Raw genomic sequence first — 18,526 nt, 5'->3', positions numbered from 1 at the left:
TGAGCTGGAAGGTTCGTTTTCAGATGTTTCATCACCCTACTAGGTAACATCTTCAGTGAGCCTTTGAATGAAGAGAGCAAACCTACATCTAGAACCTCAACCTGAACTACAAATCTTCTCAAAACTCGCTAGCATAGTTAACCTCAAGGCCCACAGCACGTTATACCCTAGGGCCTGGCTAGCCAACACTTGAAATGTCATAACATTCAAGAGAATGGACAAAGCGTTGGAAAGTGGGACTAATAGAGGGTTTAGAGTAATTATTTTTTGTTGGTGTAGAGTCGATGGGCCAAGGGGGCCTCATCTGTATCATATGATTCACGAGAGATTTAAAATTACCAACTCCAATTTTTCCATATCACTTAAATACATCTTGATTTTGTGATCAGGAAAAATAATCACGGTTTAACAGTGGTTCATGATTTTAACAGTATACATGTTAAAAGATGATAGATTCATAGAAACATGAACCAGTTTTTGATCAAGGAATATCTTGTCATAATCTTTCTTTGTTGACTTTTTCTTAGGTGTATTTACAGCTCCTTTTGAAGGACAGTATCTCATCACTGCAGTCCTTGCTCCTCAAAGAAATGAGCATATTGAAGCAATCCTGTCAGTCTCTAATCAAAGTATCATGCAGATGGATACTTCTGGCTATCGAATAGAACTGCTGGAATCTCAGAGACCCCTTATGGGAAGACAGACTTGTGGAGGTGTTGGAATCTTCAATCTGATCCTGAATCTAAAAGCTGAAGATGAAGTCAGTGTCGTAGTGATTGATGGTAAACTGGTTGACACAGATGAGATGTACTCAACTTTCAGTGGGACTCTTCTGTATGAAACATCTTCTCAGAGCTAGCCAAGTAGAAGAATGTTGAACAAATAGGAGATTGAAATACACTGTTTGGGGCAAAGGAAAATCTGAAGAGGATGTAGATTTTCCTGAATTTCTGGGATTCATGGTCAAAGAAAGTACTTCTATTTTATAAAATACCAATTCAACAAGCTACAATTATGGATAAACCTCAATGTGACTTATTTAGACCAAAACTAGTAATAGCATACATTGTTCTTTTAAAAAGAGATATATTTCCAATAAGACAAATAAAGTTAATCCTTTTTAGTGGACTGTGACCACAAAGTTCTATTAATTCCTAGCACTGGATTTATAAAACCTAAAATATTTACGTTTACTGTTTTAATTGTTGCTTTTCCAATTATTTCAACATTTACCAATAGATTGTTAGTACAATACACTAATACACAGGTATCTCCAATAAAAGACTGAAGGGTAATTGTGATATCCCTAATCTTAACAACGGCAAAACAGTTTATATGTACAATGAAAACAACAGTAGTTTAATTTTTTTAATTACTTTATTCAACTGGCTAGCTTTTTATACTTGTGATGGATGAAATGTTTATAATTTGGTAAATAGAATTGTTTTTCACATTTGTCACTGACCAGTTATTCAAAATGCCACCACCACCCCCACTTAAATGAACAATGAGAAATGTTTAATTATTAACCATATTACAGTTGAGATTTCAGAAGTGTCTACCTTGAACTATATCTGTATTTTGTTGCAGTCTTTATTTTATTTACACCATTGATCCATTACTCAGGATTTTATAAATGATAGCTTTTTGGCACTAGATAGATCAGAAAGATATCAAATAAATTTGTTTTGAAATAAAACTCCAAAATAATTCTAGAGGTAGGAGAAAGAATTAGAAGCAATAATTTAATATGTTTAGACCTCCTGTACTTCATTTCCTTCTGTTAGATCCATGACTTTGCATTTAGGTGCATGGGATCGGAGAGTGTAAGTAGCAACCTTAATCCCTCTTTGACTGACTCATTACAAGTATCACATATTATCTCCTTTATGTAATTGTCAAAGTTACAAGAGAACTCTTTAAAAAAAACACAGCACAGAGTAAATCTCTCATGGCCTCCTGCAAACATAGTATTGTGGGGTAGTGATTCACACTATATTAATTTTTCTAATAGCTTAAGTACAAGATGCAGAGAAGATTTATTATTAATAGATGTAGAAAATATGAAGTATGAAATGTATACAATCGGCGAGTGATTCCTATGAACTGCTAAATTTGCTGATGACAGGAAGAGGTCAACATAATATTGGAATAATTACATTTTCTGTTTTGTATAAGCATCGGAATAAGCAAAATCAGCTATGATTTGTGATACGGGAAATCCTAGAAGCTGGAAAATAGTCTGATTAATCGATCACATAGTAACTAACTCAGGACTGGGTTACCATGACATTTATTTTATGTATTCCACAGCCATCCTCAAGTGAAATAATGAATACTTCTCAATGAATGTAAAGTGACTATCTATTGTATTACCAGTTTTAGAAATTATTAATGTAGTTCTAGATTGCTCATTTTCAATAAGAACAAGTATCATGAAAAAGTTAAATATCTAACTAGACATAATTTAAGTCAACTCACCTGCAAAAGTTTCAATATAAATCATCAGGAAAGCTCTCAATGGAACATAAAACAATTTTTAAAATTTAATTAGTAGCCAGGACAATGTGTTCATCATAGCTCAAAGCTACTGTACTGTTTACAGAAGAAGTGAATGAAAAATTCATGTACACCATTCTAAGATAATTACAAGTAAGAAAGGTTCTACTTTCAGACAATCCTCCAGGTTAGAATTTGAAAAACTTATTTTGTTTGTTCACTCAATGATCTTTTTATTTCTTTTAGTGCTTCAATACTAACCATCAGACGAAGTTCAGCAGGGCTTCTTCTTTTAAGACAGGACACCGTTGAATTAAATGTTAAGGTGCACCTTCTTGTTAGGACAGCAATTTTTAAATGTCATCCATCTGTTCTCACCACAGATGATGACTGATCACCATCTTGGTTTCAAATTTCCAAACCTATGAATTTTGATTTTTGGTTAATTCAAGAGTATAATTTATTTGAAGATAACACTCTAAACTACAAATATTTGACTGGAAGTGATTTGGAATACCAATTGTTTTAAGTTCAGTTTTCAAAGACAGTATACCAGTAATCACAACCAACACATCCAATTCACAGATTAAACATTGGACCCACAGAAAGCAACAAGCACATGTCATCTTGTACATTAAGTGAATTTTTTAACTATTTAAGGAACACCCCATTTTATTAACATTAAATATATTTTTTAAATCTGTCACCTATGTATCAGCAGATAATACAGATTTTATAAAGTAAGTGTTCTAAAGAAAATTTTAAGAAGTTGGACTTTTTTTCCCAGCTGAACGAATGTTCACCTAAAAGTATTTAACAATATTTGGAATTCCAAACCTAAGATATTTTAGATTCTCTTTTATCAAAAATCTCTGTTCTGGCCAAGAAAATTCTTTTCAGGTTAGATTATAGAGGCTTGGGTAAGACATTCAAATAAATATTTATTCTGCTATGCAAAACAAGTGGGCAAATCTAATATTCATTATCTACACATACATACTTTGTGTTGTTACAGATTTTCTAACTACCATATATGTGCCATTTGTCATTAATAAAATAATTGGAATTACTTCAGTCTCTATCAATATACTACTAACTGCAGATGCAAATGTTATGGCCTTGAATGATGAATCTAAGCAATTGACAAATCAATCCAAAACATGTAATCCAAGATGGAGGATGGGAAAAATTTCTTGCTGTAACAGTTGCTCCTTTTTTGAGATATTTTAGGTGTTGGAGGTGATTTCCTCGAATTCCAGGAGGAACAATTACTGTTTTATTTGCTGTTGCATTTTTTTTCTCCAAAGTTCTAAAACAAAGTCAAAACATCAGCACTTTAAAAGGGAACAGAACAAACAAAGGAAGCACATGGTGAGGTCTGTGCAGGGGAAAGAGAGGAGAGAGAGAGAGAGAGAGAGAGGGAGAGAGAGGGAGAGAAAAAAAGAAATCCACATTGCTAACTGACACAGCAGTGAACCTGCACAGTTACTGCCTTTGTTGTTTGAATTCATGCATCGCTGGACATCGGAGTGCATCTGGGAAAATTAACAAACAGTGAAATTCACAACTAATCTTGGAGGAACCTGTTTGGGAGAGGTCACAGCACAGAAACAGATAAGTGTATACTTTAAGCGTGGCCTAAGGGTAAGTCTGCAGTAGTGAGTAGAGTGGGTTCTTTCTTGATTATAAGTTTATTGAGATATGTCTCTTGATTAAACTTAAAATAAGCCATAAATATTAATTTAACCTGGAGTAGTGTTTTGTAGAGGAATAAGACAGTGCTATTTTCTGGGTCTGTAAATTGAAAGAAGCAAAAATGGCCTTTAGTAGAGTGATATGCTCTTCTCGTTGGATGTGGGAGTTCTGGGAGAGTTTGAGTTAGTGAGGATTATATCTGCAATAAATGCCATTGATTGAATGGATTGGTTGGAAAGAAAGTTAGGGGCAACGAGGAATTTACAAGAGCAAGGGGATGTGATGGATGGTAGTTATAGGAAGGAGGAAAAGTTGCAGATACAGTTACATAGATGGGTTAACTCTTGGAAAGGTAAGACAGGTAGGCAGTTAGTGCCGGAGTCTTCTGTGGCTATCCCCATTTGAAACAAGTATGCTGTTTTGGAAAATGTACGGGGTGATGGTTTCTTAGGGGAACATAGCATAAACAGCCAAGTTTGTGGTATTGAGTCTGGCTCTAATGCAATGAGGGGTATGTCGGTTCCAAGAGATCAATTGTGTTAGGGGACTGCCTAGTCAGAGGTACAGACAGATGTTTCTGTGGCCAGCAGCGAAAAATCAGAATGGTGTGCTGCTTCCTTGGTGCCAGGATCAAGGACGTCTCAGAGAGGATGCAGAATATTCCCAAGGGGGAAGGGGGGCCAGCAGGTGGTCATCGTACACATTGGAACAAACTACATTGGAAGGCAAAAAGTTGAGATTTTGAAGGGCGATTACAGAGAGGCAGGAATTTAAAAAAGGACGTCCTCGAGAGTAGTAATATCTGGATTACCCTCGGTGCTACGAGCTAGTGAGGGCAGAAATAGGAGGATAGACAAATGAATGCAAGGCTGAGGACCTGGTGTATGGGAGAAGGATTCACATTTTTGGATCATTGGAAGCTCTTTTGGGGTAGATGTGACCTGCACAAGGACGGATTGTACCTAAATTGGAAGGGGACTAATATACTGGTAGGGAGATTTGCTAGAGCAGCTCAGGAGGATTTAAACTAGAAAGGTGGGGGGAGGGAGGGAGGGAGAAGCGAGATAATGAGGAAAGAGATCAATCTGAGACTGGTACAGTTGAGAACAAAGGCAAGTCAAACAGGGCAAGTAGGGACAAAGCAGAGAACAAGATAGGACTGATAAATTAATCTGCATTTATTTCAATACAAGACGCCTAACAAGGAAGGGAGAAGAACTCAGGGCATGGTTAGGAATATGGGACTGGGATATCATAGCAAATACAGAAACCTGGCTCAGGTATGGACAGGACAGGCAGCTTAATGTTCCAGGATACAAATGCTACAGGAAGGACAGTAAAAGAGGCAAGAGAGCAGGGGGAGTGGCATTTTTGACAAGGGATAGCATTACAGCTGTTCTGAGTAAGGATATTCCTGGAAATACATCCAAGGAAGTTATTGGAGTGGAAATGAGAAATAAGAAGAGGACGATAACCTTATTGGGGTTGTATTATAGACCCCCTAATAGTCAGAGGGTAATTGAGAAACAAATTTGTAAGGAGATTCTCAGTTATCTGTAAGAATAATAGTGGTTATGGTAGGGGGTTTTAACTTTCCAAACATAGACTGGGACTGCCAGTGTTATAGATGGAGAGGAATTTGTTAAGTGTGTACAAGAAAAGTTTCTGATTCAGAATGTGGATGTACCTACTAGAGAAGGTGCAAAACTTGACCTACTCTCGGGAAATAAGGCAGGGCAGATGACAGAGGTGTCAGTGGGGGAGCACTTTTGGGCCAGCAACCCACAATTCTATTATTTTTAAAACTGATGGAAATAGATAGACCAGATCTAAAAGTTAAAGTTCTAAATTGGAGGAAGGCCAATGTTGACGGGTATTAGGCAAGAACTTTCTAAAGCTAATTGGAGGTAGAAGTTTGCAAATAAAAGCTGGTAAATGGAAAGCCTTCAGAAATGAGATAACAAGAGTCTAGAGAAAGTATATTCCTGTTGGGGTGAAAGGAAAGGCTGGTAGGTATAGGGAATGCTGGATGACAAAAGAAATTGAGCGTTTGGTTAAGAAAAAGAAGGAAGCAAAAGTCAGGTATAAACAGGATAGAATGAGTGAATCCTTAGAGTATAAAGGCAGGAGGAGTATACTTGAGAGAAATCAGGAGGGCAAAAGGGTACTGTGGGGGAGAATAGGGTCCCTCAAAGATCAGAAAGGCGGCCTTTGTGCAGAGCCACAGGAGAGGAAGGAGGTACTAAATGAGTACTTTGCATCAGTATTTATTGTGGAAAAGGACATGGAAGATTTAGAATGTAGGGAAATAGATGGTGACATCTTGAAAAATGTCCATATTATAGAGGAGGAACTGCTGGATGTCTTAAAATGCATAAAAGTGGATAAATCCCTAAGACCTGATAAGGTCTAACCTAAAACTCCGTGGGAAGCTAGAGAAGTTATTGCTGGGCATCTTACGGAGATATTTGTATCATCGATAGTCGCAGATGAGGTGCCGGAAGACTGCTGTTTAAGGAAGGTGGTAAGGACAAGTAAAGGAACTATAGAACAGTGACTCTGATGTCGGTGATGGGCAAGTTGGAGTGGTTGGCTGATGGTTTGTCAAGTTGACTCACATCAAGCATGTTAGTTAGATTTTTGAGCTAATTGACATATGGGATGTTAACATTGCAACAAATAGGTTTTTCATTTTCTGAATTATACACCCCTGCCCGGTAATTACATGCTTAAGAGCATTATAAACAATCCTTTTGCTTCCAATACTCATGATAGAAATAAGGGAAGTGATATCAAGAGTTTGCTAAAGAGCAGTGTACCCATTCAAGATAATGAACTATTTAAGTCTTAAAATATTACTTTTATGGCATCAACTTTGACAAAATTTTGCATCATGAAACAAAATAAGGAGATGCTTACCATGTGCTGAGTTATATTTCCATCTTGCCTGATAGCTGATGCGAACAGAGCATTGTATTACTACCTAATTAATCTCCCTTTTACAGTGGTGGAATTAGTATACAAGGCCCCAGAACATTAACCTGGGGTTGTGAATTACTAGACCAATCACTTTACACTTCCACCTCTCCTAAAGGCTTCGCTTATGTGGATAGTAAGGGAATCCGTAATGATAATAACTATCTCCTGTTGACGTTCAAAGTAGGTTTTCTTGTTAGATGTGATGATTCATCTGGTACTTGTGTAATACAAATATTACTGGTTACTTACCAGCCTAAACTTGAATGATGTCCAAGTATGGATACATATTGACATACTGCTTTAATCTCTGTTAAACCATGAATGGTGGGCATGCCCACTGCTAAATTAAGGAAGGGCCAGTGACAAAGGCTCAAAATGTTCAGCTGCTAAGACATCACTGAGAGACAACGGCAGCAATATCCTGGGACGAAGATGATTAGCTTTCAATAACACAATCATTTTCCATGGTGCCAAGTACAAGTCCACCCAGGGGAGAGTTTTCCTCACCCAGATTACCACTGATTTCAGTTTTATATCTCTGATGATACACTGTTTCAAACTCTAGGACAGTCACTCCATTCTTTTGCCTATGATTGGACCAGTGTTGAGTCCAGAAGCTGATAGCCCAGACAAAACCCAAACCACGGCACTCAACACAGCTGCATCCAGAGCCTGCAACCATTTCTTTGTATCAAGTGGAGCGAATCAGATTGACTGAAGACTGGCATTTCATGTGACACTGGGGACATTTGAGAGGGGCAGAGCGGTGGAAGCTGGTGTGCGAGCGAGAGATGGATTAGATTATCCTTATGGCAGTGCTTGCTTGCAAATCCTTCAGTTCTGTCTTTACTCACTGTGACAGTTTTTCCTGTTTTTGAGGATAGAGTTTTGTGGAGACACTGCTTCCTGTTAGTTGTTTTTGATAGGCATTTAAACATTCACCACGGGATGTAGCACACTGCAGCATTTTGATTTGCCTTTACTATTTGGCAAGCACATAGTCCTATGTTGTAGCTTTACCTGATTGCCACCTCATTTTTTAGGATTATGCCTGGTGCACTCCTGGCATGTTTTCCTGAACTATTCTTTGAACCAGGGTTAATCCTGTAATTTGATGGTAATGGGAGATTTAAGGAATACACCAGGACATCAGGATCAGATTGAAGTTTAATATTATTGTGATGATCCACAGCACCTTATGAATGACCAATTTTAAGATGCTACAATTGTTCTGAATCGACTCCATACACAATGGAAGGTATTCTCTATACAATCATGGGACTTCACTTCCACAATGATTATATGATAATCCTACCTATACTGTAATGAATAGAGGCACCTGTGAATGATAGATTGATTATAAGATATAGCAGTTTTATCTCTTGGTCTTCTTTAGAATCCAAATATAGATTTGTCAAACTATAGTCAGTCAGTCATATCAATATTTCCCAAAATGCTGGATGTAGGCTTTAAAATAGAGAAATTCCCTCATTGCTCCGATGTAAAGTAACAAGGCCCAAACTCAGATCATTAAAGTAGGACAAGTAATTGATTTTTGCACTTCAAATTCAATTAGAATCAAACTTAGAACTGGAACCTAAAGCAATAGATTCAAATCCCTCACTCTAATATTTAGTTCAATGAGCAGAAAGATTTTGGATGAAATAAAACATTCAGCAAGTTTAGATGCTGCTGCAAACAAAATGGACACATGTAGCTCGGAATAACAGGCAGATATCAAACCTTAAAATAATTTGAGTCTGTGGTAGTTCAAAACAATAAATGCTCAACTGAAAGTAGTAATGTTGTTTAACAAATACTTGAATCAATCTGGTTTCTCTTCTAATCTGAGGAAGTGAACATTCGTGAAGCAATTGCAACTGAAAAATGGGGAAACAGATCTGAAAGCAGGTACGCAGGAAAATGTTTCTAGTTCAGTTTGAGGATGACTTGAAAGAAGAAAGAATGCTGGAGGTATTTCAGTTAGAAATGCAGGAACAATCTGATGATTTGATTCCTTTCAGTTAACTGGGCTGCAAGATCTAATCCAATGTCATTTTAGATGCTGATGCACAAGAATTTATTGTGGAATCAAATGAATTTGATTTTTGCATTCCAAGAAAAGGTGTGGACACAGATAAGAGTTTAACCTACATTAATTGTATTTTGATTTAGTCTCTTACTCCAAGTGCCCAGAGCTAAAACAATGTTCTGTTCCTAAGAGTTGAGTATTTAATATGTGCACCTTTTTTATTTTTGGACTACAGACCGAAGATTAGAAAAATGGATAATGATTTCAAACAGGTTAGATTGTAAAAGGAGTTGTTTGCAGCTTGGAAAAGTGAAGCTAAGTGATGCATATGAAAAATGTTACTTATTAGGAAAATGGAGTTCAGACAAACTGGCACCATTTACTATGGGATCAGGAGAGTTCTGCACAGTCAAGCTGCAGTTCAACAGGGGAGTGAAACAAAGAGAATCAAAAACTTCTAAAAACTGCTGTATCAATATTTCTTTCTCCCCTTTGTGTAAAAGTTGCACTGTAAGCTTTCTTGAAGAGTAGAAAAGCCACCTTTAGAAACAAAGGATGAAGCCCAAAACCCAAATACAACCAAAAAAACCCAGGTCCAACCAAGCAACCAATGAACTGATTACTAATCATACTGGATTAGTGGTGCTGGAAGAGCACAGCAGTTCAGGCAGCATCCAAGGAGCAGCGAAATCGACGTTTCGGGCAAAAGCCCTTCATCAGGAATAAAAGCAGGAACCTGAAGCGTGGAGAGATACCTGAATAATGATCATGGCTGTCAACTAACAATGAAGCATAATTGGAGAATCAAAAGGATTGTGAAACCAACCAATCCAGTTGTGAGATTTGGACTGTTAATACAGAACTCTGTTCTGACTTTTGTTTCCTGCCACTCAGTTTTTTTTCTTGTGTGCGCACACGCATGTGTTGGTGGGGCGGAGTTTTAAAAAGGCATGAAGTTTAAAATACAAATTAGAATTTTTTTTTCTTTTACTATTCTTGTTAAAGTTAAGATTGTGACAATAAATAGTTTTTTTTAAAATTGATACCGAAGACCTGGTTTGGTTTTGTATAGGATAGCTGTCAAGGGCAAAATGTGATTTTTGGTTGTTTCATTAACTTCTAACATTTGAAATGACTCCAGGAATACTAGGGCTCAATTTCCAGCTTACTACCCCAGGCTAAAACGCAGTCTTTTACAGGACTATATTTTGCTAATTTGGCTTATATGGTGTAAGATGACTTGGTATTGTACTATTTAATAAAATTATTCAGCTGGTGTTTTTGAAAAATGACCATTGGATTAAGGATTAGTGAAACTTGCATCTTTTACAGTATGTGACCTTAGCACTTCTCTTACTGCATGAGTTTATGATTTGGAAATGGCAGTGTTGGACTGGGGTATACAAAGTTAAAAATCACAACACCAGGTTATAGTCCAACAGGTTTAATTGGAAGCACGCTAGCTTTCGGAGCGTTACTCCTTCATCAAGTGGTAGAGGAGGAGGGCTCAATCCTAACACACAGAATTTATAGCAAAAATTTACAGTGTGATGTAACTAAAATTATACATTGAAAAATTGTCTGTTAAGCCTTTCAACTGTGAGAATACCATGGTAGTTTCCCTTCTTTCATGTGTAAATCACAAAACCTTTTTTTTAAAAAGTTGCATTCTCGGGTTAGCTGTTAACAGTGGTGATAGCTAGACAATATGTTGAAGGTGTTGGCCCCCTGTGTTCTCTCTCTATGCCATGATGTTTATATTGATTCTAATCTAAAAAGTGAGATAACGGAAAGATCTCACTTTTTAGATTAGAATCAATCTAAACATCATGGCATAGACAGAGAACACAGGGGGCCAACACCTTCAATATATTGTCTAGCTATCACCATTGTTAACACCTAACCCGAGAATGCAACTTTTTTGAAAAAAGGTTTTGTGATTTACACATGAAAGAAGTGAAACTATCATGGTATTCTAACAGCTGAAAGGCTCAACAGACAATCAAATTTTTTAAATGTATAATTTCAGTTACATCACACTGTAAATTTTTGCAATAAATTCTGTGTGTTAGGATTGAGCCCTCTACTACCACCTGATGAAGGAGCGACGCTCCGAAAGCTAGTGTGCTTCCAATTAAACCTGTTGGACTATAACCTGGTGTTGCGTGATTTTTAAACTTTGCATGAGTTTACTCATTGTCGAACCATGACCCAAAAACAAAAATACACTGGAAAATTACAGGTGTGATCAGCATCCTCTCAACATATGGACAACATTGAAGAATAATCAGACATTTGTAGTTTCAAATCTATTCTGCTACACACAAATATTGTTTGTTGACAGCATTCTAACACTGCAGACTACAAAAAATACTATGTAGGTTTCTGATGTCACGATTTATTCCATGATTATGTGATGAGATGTATCACAGCAAAAAAAAAGCTTATGCATGCATACATACAAACTCAAACATTATGTTTACTACCAAATTAAATACAGGATGTGATTGATTCGCAATCTGACATATAATACTGATATATTGCTGTTAATTTTTAATCACTAATCCAAGCTGGACAAAGCAATTGTGCTGTGGTTATCCTAAATGACAACACAAGAACTATAAATTGAATTTTAATACGTTAGTTCTTCTCTGGTGGGCAAATCACATCCATGGTCAGAAAAAAGCAATACAAAATGATCAGCAGAGAGAAAAAAAAAATCACCAACCAAGTAATTTCTTAAAGTTAAAACAACTACCCTGTGGAAAATGCATTTAATTAACTAACCTCATCAAAAATATCCACAGGAGTTTGAGAACATTCTGCAAGTCCTTAATGGGATTTAAAACTAGTTTCTGTAAAGAGGCCCCTTAGAACTTTTAGGATGTTCAAATATCCCACATATTGGCATGGGTGATTAAAACAGTACACAAGTTCACAACTTCTCTTCCTTCAAAAATATTTCAAGCACAAATAGGTTGAAGTGATTAACAATTGGTATAAGAAATCATGATTATTTCCCATTCACCAGTATAGTACATCCATTTTAAGTTTCAAGAACATATACGCAACTAACTTTAATAATTGTGTTCTCATAACACATTATTCAACTCTTTCATGGAAAGAATGAACTTGCTGTAATAATGTGCAAATGCTCAAATGCAAAACCCTTCATTTACTTCTTTTGTAATGGTGTGACCACACTGAATTACATTTTATCAATTGAAGGCATACACAAGAAAGTACACAATATAAATATGGCAACAGGTTATTAAATAACAAAAATGTATTGAATAGCCTGACTACACAATAGCCAACAACCTGTAATAAAATGGTGGATTACAAATGGGACTTTGTTCCATACTGATGGCTTTTAATACCATATATCCAATTTATAGGTTGAAAGTGGCATTGGATTGATATTTACTTTTCAAACAACTGAAATCAGATTCTATATTGGTATACGTTCCCACCATTGGTGAAGCAGCATTAAATGGTGAGAGATACTGCAGTACAAACTGGGTCATTTCTGCAGCATGTGAGTGGACTTTCGAGTACTTCTAGGCTCCATTATATTCAACATATTTGGCATCCATTTTCATAGTATTATAAAAAGCCCAGTATATCTGGTAATTGAGTTCACACTTTAATTCAAACCAAGCTATTTGTTTTCTTAAAAAGTTACTATAAGTAGCAACTGTAAGGAAGAGTGTAGAGGGCTAACATTATGTGCAATGGTCTTAAGTAAAGACACAATTCATGTTCAAATTCATTGATTTTCCTTCTGGTACAACCAATATGTAAAATGAACACTAAGGCTACATTCCTGAGATAATTCTGCTGGTATTAATGGTGTCCACTTGTGTAAGCTTCTACAGCAACAGAACTAGTACATAAACACAAATGATAATCTTAATTAATCCATACCTGAATCAGACGGTTTAAAAAAGTATAAACATATTGGCAATATTTCTGACAGTTCTACCATTAGCAACACTTAATTCAGATCTTCTGTATTGATATTTGGCAGTGGGTCTCGCCAGTAGTTGAAGTGGCTATACTCTGGATAAACAAAAGCTGAGCATTGTTCTTGACAAAGCAAAGGGAAGACATGTTCCACGAGCTCACTCAGCCTAATGTACCTAAAAATGGAAAAATATGGTAACTAAAATTAGAGGAGCTTTTATAAGCAGCTTTACAAAACCTGAAAAACACATGAAACAACCAAAATTTTTGGAGAAACTCAGCAGATTTGGCAGCATCTATGAATAACAGACTGAACATTTAAAAGTCCAGTGGATCCTTCTTCAGAATTTTGCATTCTGAAGGAGGGTCACTGGACTTGAAATGTTAACTTTTTTTGTCTGTTTTTCAAATCTCCAGCATCTGCACTTCTTGGTTTTATTTTACTGAAAAAGAAAATATCCATTAATGCTGCTGCAATTATTTGGAAAACAACATTGTCACATGGATGCAAATCAGATAATGAAGATAAATAAGAATTCAATTAAACCCCAAATAAATAAAAAGCATATTCTGTAAATCTGGAACGTAGAGCTTTTTTCAACAAACTCTCAGGATAGGCAGGGGTGAAAGAGAGAAGGGGGATGCAACCAGAACACTACTTCGACACAAACAGATATCGTCCATCATGTGTCATAGGATAATCATTATCAGCATTATTCATATTTAACCATTTAATTTTTCTAGCCCAAAGGCACATGTCAAACTCACTAAACTCAGATCAGCTGAACTCCCTCAGTATAAAACACTCAATAGGACTTTGGTTTGTTTTATTCAGTAGCACAATTTGCAATATACTTATCCACGTGACATCATGGGAATTTTCCTTCCAACTGTCTCTTCAATTGAAAGACAGACAATCACTGTCACTTCATTCATCTCAATTCTGCCAATATCCTTCTGAAAGCAGCTCGAGAAAATGCCTTTGATTTAATGTACCTTTGTCTCAATTTAATTTCCTAGCGTAGGCATGAAATTAATTTCAGTGAGTCAGTGACAAGTTTGAAGCTTAATCCTACAATTTATCTAATGTGCATTCCTAATACATTTTGTGGAATCCAGAATGCAAATAGGTCTTGTCAATTCCATCTGTATATATGAAGCAAAACATTACTTCAGAAATGTACTGTGTACTTGTCAGGAATACATTCAGTATTTCTGTGGTGCTGCATTCAAGATGTGAGAAGAGGACTGTTTCACATGTAAAGCAATGTTGTATCTTGTTGTAATATTCTACATTCTGCTAAAGGATACCTCTCAAGACTACAAATCCTAACATATGTTAAGTACATAATGAACGAGTTCATACCAAATCTAGAAGAATTTCAAGTGTGTCCATATAGTGCTGTTACTTCTTTGTACCTGGCATCTATGACACTGGCGACATCAGAGGAAGCCAAGATGGATCCTCCACTCAGTACTTCTGGTCAAAAGATTGTTGCAAATGCTTCAGCCTCATCTTGTGGGATGTGGTGGATTCTCAAACACATTGAGGATGTGTTTAGATGGATGGTGGAGCTTGAATTTGATCCATTGCCTATGGACTTGTTTAGCCCTATTATTTGCTGTTTATGCTATTTAATACCCAAGTCATTCTATGCTGTCGCGCCACCAGGTTGACACTTCAGTTTCAAGTATGCTGCTCCTGACATGCTTCCCCACATTCAACCAGGGCTGATCTCCTAGCTTGATGCTAACTGTAGAGTGAAAGCCTTAGGTTGTAGATTATGTTTGAGTCTGGTCTAATTCACTTCTTTGGAGTCAAAGTGAATGGCTGGCTTGGCCAAAGAAGCTAGTTAAGAGTCAACCAGATTGCTCTGTGTCACATGTTGATCAGGTAACGACATTAGCAACATCATGACAGCTCACGGCCACCATTAGACCTTTGATCTACAGATTTGATTGGGCTCAAAATTCCACCATATGCTATAGTGGGATTAGAATCCAGGTTGCTGATCTTCCCTACATCTCTGGATTACTAGTCTAGCAACAATAGCACTATGCCACAGCCTGCCCTATTCGAACCTTTGTGGATTCAAAGTCCACTCCAGGACTTGAGAACAATCTAGCCTAGCACTCTAAAGCAATATGAAGCAGTGTTATTAATGAGACACTAACCTAAGCCCCACCTGCACTTTCAGGTGAATGTAAAAGATTGCATGGCACTATTAATCTGACCAACATTTATCCCTTAATCACCACGACAAAAAAACAAAGTTAACCAGTCATTAACACTCTGTACACAGCAAACTCTGGCAAATGGTTTCTCAGTCATTGTAATGTAGAGAATTACAGTGAAGTGCTTTGGATTGTCTGGTCATTGAAAATGCTATATAAAGCTAAGTCTTCCTTTTGACCTGAACATTTTCACACACCCATATTGGATACTGGCAACCTCTGTCATAACCATGGGTCAGAACTCTGAAGGACTGTGGACATTTTCTGATCTTAGTTCCAAACTCTTTTTGTCCTTTGAGCTCTTAAGTTTAGAAATAAGAGGTATTTGTGTTGAGTTATAATTTTTCACATATAGAAATGAATAATCTCTTTTTAAATTGGCTCTATTTAAAACCTTCGAGGAGAAAGTGAGGACTGCAGATGCTGGAGATCTGAGCTGAAAATGTGTTGCTGGAAAAGCGCAGCATCCAAGGAACAGGAGAATCGACATTTCGGGCATCAGCCCTTCATTCCTGAAAAAGGGCTGATGCCCGAAACGTCAATTCTCCTATTCCTTGGATGCTGCCTGACCTACTGTGCTTTTCCAGCAACACATTTTCAGCTCTATTTAAAACCTACTAACTTGGGTCTGGGAGAAATGTATCCACAAGGTATCCTTTCTAAATGAACCTATAAACAAAAGGATAGGTGAATAAAGGAGTCAATTCATCTCTCTTCACTCTGGAACTGAACAGTTTAAAGTATCCATTCTGGAACCGTAATCAATTGAGGACACAAGATCTAGTCATAATATCTCCCAGTTAACAACATTTGTGAAAATGCAGGTGTGAATCAAAGATACTGGAACAGGTATTGCTGAAACTGCAGCGAAGTACCAAGCTGGAAAGCAGTAAGATTTGAAGCACATCACAGAAGCATACCGAAGCAGCAGCAGCATACCAACAAGAAATTTGTAAATCCCATTGCAAAAAAGCATTTCATAAATATAATTGCTGGGATATGTCGAGTGTCAGCATATTCAGCTCAGACAAATTTAATATTAATTAAAATATGTACTGCTGAGAGTCATGGATGGAAGGAGGGGACAGCATGCCAGATGACAAGCAAAATACATAGCAGTTATGGCTGCAAGGAGCAAATAGTATACTCACTTACTCTTCCCTATAAAAGTATTTCGTTAGCCCAAGTTAGTCACAATTACTGTTTTAATTCTACAGTTTGGATGATTCTAAACAATTTTTAAAAATTGGTATATTGTTTTTCAAGACTTTACAATCATGTTTCAGTCATTTTATTAAATAAACAATTTTTCTGCACTTTGAGTGCTTCAGAAATTCCATTAACCAGAATACTCACGAAGATTTATTGCCCTTAGTTTGCTCCTGTATCAGTTCACCTTTTGGATTTACTGTAAAAATTCTGTAGTCTGGAACTCCTACTTTCTTGTAGGCACAAACATCCTTAAAAGAAATTATGACAGAAAAAGCAAATATTAAATTTACATTGTTTTGGTACCCTGAGGTCTAGAAATACTAAGCACTGTTCATTACAAAACTGAGGGCAAAAAGCCTTATTTGTACTTGAAACTTTAAAATGTTGCATTTGTTTAAAAAAACATTAAAATGTACTATTTGTATCTAGTCTCTACAGACTCAAAATATAGGGTAAAATGCATTAAGTACTCAGTACTACCAATTACTTACATTTGGTCGGTTTCCAAAAGCAGCATAGAAAGGCTGGTTGTAAACAGTAAATAAACTTTTGATGTCATTCAAACATTCAATCTTAAACTTTTCTGGTTTCTTCTCTATTACCTCCCTGAAATCAGACAAGTATAATGTATAATATCAAACAAAGATCATGAGCACATAATGCAGTGATTGAACTGAACCACTGCCTATTCAGGAAAGGTTTTTTGCACATGTTGCTAAAGTATTTCCCAGTGTTCAATTTTCACAAAGTCTTTTTTTCCTGACTTTGAATGGAGCACCTCCTCATTTTTGTCATGCAACTACTAGCAGCATAAACAAACAAGCAGTACCTACAAGGAAAACCAGCTCAAGTGTAGCCAATGTTACTATCTGGAAACTACCTTTAGCAGGGTTAAACTGTTCCTGACAAATGACTGAAGGTTTATTTAAAAATTGTAATGTTAATTCATAGCCCTTACATGCAACACCAATTCTACTTCAAAAAAGGTTGTGAATTATTTACTTATTCACTTGTGGGAAGTGTTGAATGCTAGCTGGTCTTAGAGTTGCGCTTCCGAAGGGTGTTGGGCTGACTTCTTGAACTACTGCAGTCCACATGCTGTAGGTAGACCCACAATGTCCTTAAAAGGTAATTCAAGGATTTTGACCCAATGACATTGAAGGAACAGCAATGTATTTCCAAGTCAGAATGGCTAGCAGGTTCAAGGGAAACCTGCATACAAACAGCTTAATTGCATTTGCTGCCTTGGTCCTTTGGAAGGTGCTGTCTGAAGATCTTTGGTGAATTTCTGCAATGCATCTTGTAAATAGTACATATTGCTGCAACCAAGCATTGGCAGTGGATAGTGTGAATGTGGTCCCAATCAAGCAGGCTGCTTTGTCCTGTATAGTGCCAAGCTTCTTGTGTCATTGGAACTGCATCCATCCAGACAAGTGGAGAATATTTTACCACACTCCTGATTTGTTCTTTGTAGATGGTGGACAGACTTTGGGGAGACAGGTGGAGAGTTACTTGCCATAGTATTCTTTGTCCTTGGCTTGCTCTTGTAGCCACTAATTATACTGAGTGTTCAGTTGAATTTCTGGTCAACGGCAACACCAAGTGCACTAATAATGGGGAATTCAGCAATAGTAACTCTAGGGATATCAAGGGGAGATAGTTAGCATCTCTCTTATTGGATATTGTCATTACATGGTGTTTGTACGGTGCAATATTACTTGCCACTTGTCAGCCCAAGCCTGTATATTGTCCACATCTTGTTGCATTTGAACATGGACTGCTTCAGTTTCTGAGGACTCATGAATGTGCAATGTTCAGCACCAATCAATGAACATCATCACTTATGATGTTATAATAGAGGGAAGGTCATTGATGAAGCAGCTGAAGGTGTTGGGCCTCAGAAACTGC

At 36.9% G+C, this 18,526-nt stretch overlaps 2 protein-coding genes across 5 annotated transcripts in view; one reads left to right on the top strand and one right to left on the bottom strand.

Moving 5' to 3' along the window:
• Positions 1–3,568, top strand: part of LOC140477100 (EMILIN-2-like) — an 87,087-nt gene extending 83,519 nt beyond the window's left edge. For both annotated transcript variants that reach the window (XM_072570381.1, XM_072570380.1), the window contains one exon: positions 528–3,568. In XM_072570381.1, coding sequence (XP_072426482.1) covers positions 528–859 — 332 coding nt within the window. In that variant the 3' untranslated portion in view covers positions 860–3,568. The remainder of the gene's footprint in view (positions 1–527) is intronic.
• An 8,019-nt stretch (positions 3,569–11,587) lies between these two features.
• The window catches only part of lpin2 (lipin 2), a 121,516-nt gene continuing 114,577 nt past the window's right edge, over positions 11,588–18,526 (bottom strand). For all 3 annotated transcript variants that reach the window (XM_072570378.1, XM_072570377.1, XM_072570379.1), the window contains 3 exons: positions 17,110–17,224; positions 16,763–16,866; positions 11,588–13,347 (listed from right to left, as the gene is read on the bottom strand). In XM_072570378.1, the coding sequence (XP_072426479.1) occupies positions 13,203–13,347; positions 16,763–16,866; positions 17,110–17,224 (364 nt within the window). In that variant the 3' untranslated portion in view covers positions 11,588–13,202. The remainder of the gene's footprint in view (positions 13,348–16,762; positions 16,867–17,109; positions 17,225–18,526) is intronic.

This window comes from Chiloscyllium punctatum, chromosome 5, assembly GCF_047496795.1.
Source record: "Chiloscyllium punctatum isolate Juve2018m chromosome 5, sChiPun1.3, whole genome shotgun sequence".
NCBI classification, from domain to species: Eukaryota; Metazoa; Chordata; class Chondrichthyes; order Orectolobiformes; family Hemiscylliidae; genus Chiloscyllium; species Chiloscyllium punctatum.
The sequence above is the reverse complement of the archived record's forward strand: the minus strand, read 5'-3'. Positions and strand labels throughout refer to the sequence as shown.